Source organism: Agelaius tricolor, unplaced genomic scaffold, assembly GCF_023055355.1.
Source record: "Agelaius tricolor isolate 1412-34295 unplaced genomic scaffold, bAgeTri1.0.p SCAF_27, whole genome shotgun sequence".
NCBI lineage: Eukaryota > Metazoa > Chordata > Aves > Passeriformes > Icteridae > Agelaius > Agelaius tricolor.
The window spans coordinates 85995-88297 of NW_027269287.1; the positions used below are offsets into that span (position 1 = coordinate 85995).

At 43.2% G+C, this 2303-nt stretch overlaps 1 protein-coding gene across 1 annotated transcript; it reads left to right on the forward strand.

Moving 5' to 3' along the window:
* The first annotated feature begins 1462 nt into the window (after positions 1 to 1462).
* LOC139600416 (endogenous retrovirus group K member 25 Pro protein-like) lies at positions 1463 to 1816 on the forward strand. Its single transcript, XM_071448575.1, has one exon. The coding sequence runs from the start codon at positions 1463 to 1465 to the stop codon at positions 1814 to 1816; it is 354 nt and encodes a 117-aa protein (XP_071304676.1).
* Positions 1817 to 2303: the final 487 nt, after the last annotated feature.

Genomic DNA, 2303 nt, shown 5'->3' on the forward strand with positions numbered 1-2303 from the left:
TGGAAAACCAACATTTTTTCTTACCCATAAATCACAGATCAAGCCAGGAGAGGATGTTTTTCCAATATCCCTTAACTGCTTTATTAAACACTGCTCAGAGTATGGGAGGATTACCATCTAACACATGAAATGCAAGTTGGTCCCTTCAGGCTTTACTCATGATGCAGTTCTTGAGGCATAGAGAGGGATTCTCCACCAGTTCCTGAGGAAAGCAGTTCTTGACCATATGAACTGCCAGACCAAACAGCACCGAGTAAAATCATGTTCTCCTCTGTGTTTGGTACATCTGCTTCCCTGGAAGACACAAAATAAAAACTGATCTTTGAAGAGTTAGGTTTTAATAGAATTGAAGAGTTGTTCCTACTGCCTATTACTACTTTTGCTCGTCCCTTCAGGATGGTAAGAGGAACAACTTGGAGCGACTGAGAGCATTCAGCTGTTTATTGCAACTTGTAGAATGAGTTGGGAGATGAGAGAGCAAGTGTGTTTATGTACATATTTGTGTATGGGGTTTAGTTACATAGATTGATATCTGTATAGGTAGAGGCCTCTTTTTAACCTGTTTCTCTGCTCTGCTTCCTCCCTCACTTCCTGCTTTTCCCCCGGTGCCCCCTGTGTCCCCTGTCCCTGTGCTGGGTCCCAGCTGGCGGCCGGGCCGGGCGGAGCAGCACTTCCAGCCCCGGCTGTCCCTGGAGCGGTGGGAGCTGCCGCTGGCCCCAGGCACTGTCCCCTGAGGAGCTGCTGGAGGACGGTGAGACAGAGGGGGCTTGTGAGAAAAAGTGAGGGGAGAGAAAGAGGGAAAAAATTCTCGAGACCAGTGTCTCTGCTAGCAAAAGGCAGGATTTCTCTGTTAACATTACAAAACAAACAAGCTCCAGTTGCTGTGAAATTCCTCCGAGACAGTCTGTAATTTACAAGGTTGTGAGGGAGGAAAAGAACAGTGAGAATTCTAGTGATTCTGAAGAAGTTAACATATTACATACTAATCCTGCAAAAAGAGAAAGAAAACCTACTTTACCTTCTTTTGATTCAGAAAATAATTGAAAAAGACTGACCAATTGGGGTAAGGTGAGATGTAAAGTCGTACAAGATAAAACCATCTCCCAAGTGATCCCAACTTATTACCCCCAGGGGCACGATGCAAACTAACAAATTCCAAATTAATTTATTTTTAAAAAAACTTTTACCATTAATACACTCGCACAGGAAATGTATTCACAACAAAAACAAGATTTTTTCATTATAGGCAAGGACAGTAATAAAATTCTTGGACTTTCAATTTTTCCAACTGTTGTCTCAGCAAATTATAATGAAGAGCTGATGATTTCAGCTCTTACTTACAATGCTCCAATGGTAATTGAACCAAAACCAGCAATAGCTATCACTATTACATTACCAGTGAATAGAAATAAGTAAGTTGTATGCTGAAAGTTCTTTTGAGAGTTTTAAGAGTTCTGGCCCGATGCCCAATGTCCTTTGGATAAAACATGTCAGCAATGAAGGGCCAGAGCTGACATGGAGTCTTACACACCTTGGTCAAGCCGTTCGTATTGCAGGTATGCTGGACACAGGGGCAGACATCACTGTGATTTCTTGTGCATCCCGGCTGTGCAATTGGAATTTGGTGACAGCCATGGGTGCTCTCACAGGAACTGGAGGAGCTATCTTGTGTCTGCAAAGTGAATTCATGATTACTGTTCTAGGTCCCAAGGCAAGGACGGCAACCATCCGTCCCTTCGTGGTGCAGAAGCCCATCACAGTACGGGGGAGAGACGTGTTGTCCCAGTGGGGAGCAAAGACAGAAGTGGGTTTTTGACAAAAACCACAGCAACGCCTGCCACTCTGAAATTACCATGGAAAACCAATCAGCCAATTTGGATTGATCAATGGTCTCTCGAGCAGAAAAAATTGAATAGTCTCAAAAAATTAGTAAGTGAACAAATACAAAAAGACCACATCAAACCTACAAAGAGTCCCTGGAATTGCCCAGTTTTTGTCATTCATAAGAAGACTTATGATTCCCGGAGATTGCTCCACGAGCTGAGGAAGATCAACAAGATCATAGAGGACATGGGGCCTCTGCAACCTGGACTTCCCTCTCTTTTGATGATTCCACAAGACTGGCCTCTTGTTGTCATTCTGGATGCTGACAGAGGGAGAAACAGACAACTTTCCCAGGCATTGTCCTAGGGAAGTTGTGAGAATGCTCAGAGAAAAAATGAAAACAATTCTTATCTTAATCTCTGCACCTGGTATTTGTGAACACGTGGAATGTTTGTATATGTTTATGGAAAGATATTTTT

Excerpts from the sequence above, each read along its gene's own strand:
- LOC139600416 (XM_071448575.1), top strand. The coding sequence starts at position 1,463 with ATGCCCAATGTCCTTTGGATAAAACATGTCAGCAATGAAGGGCCAGAG.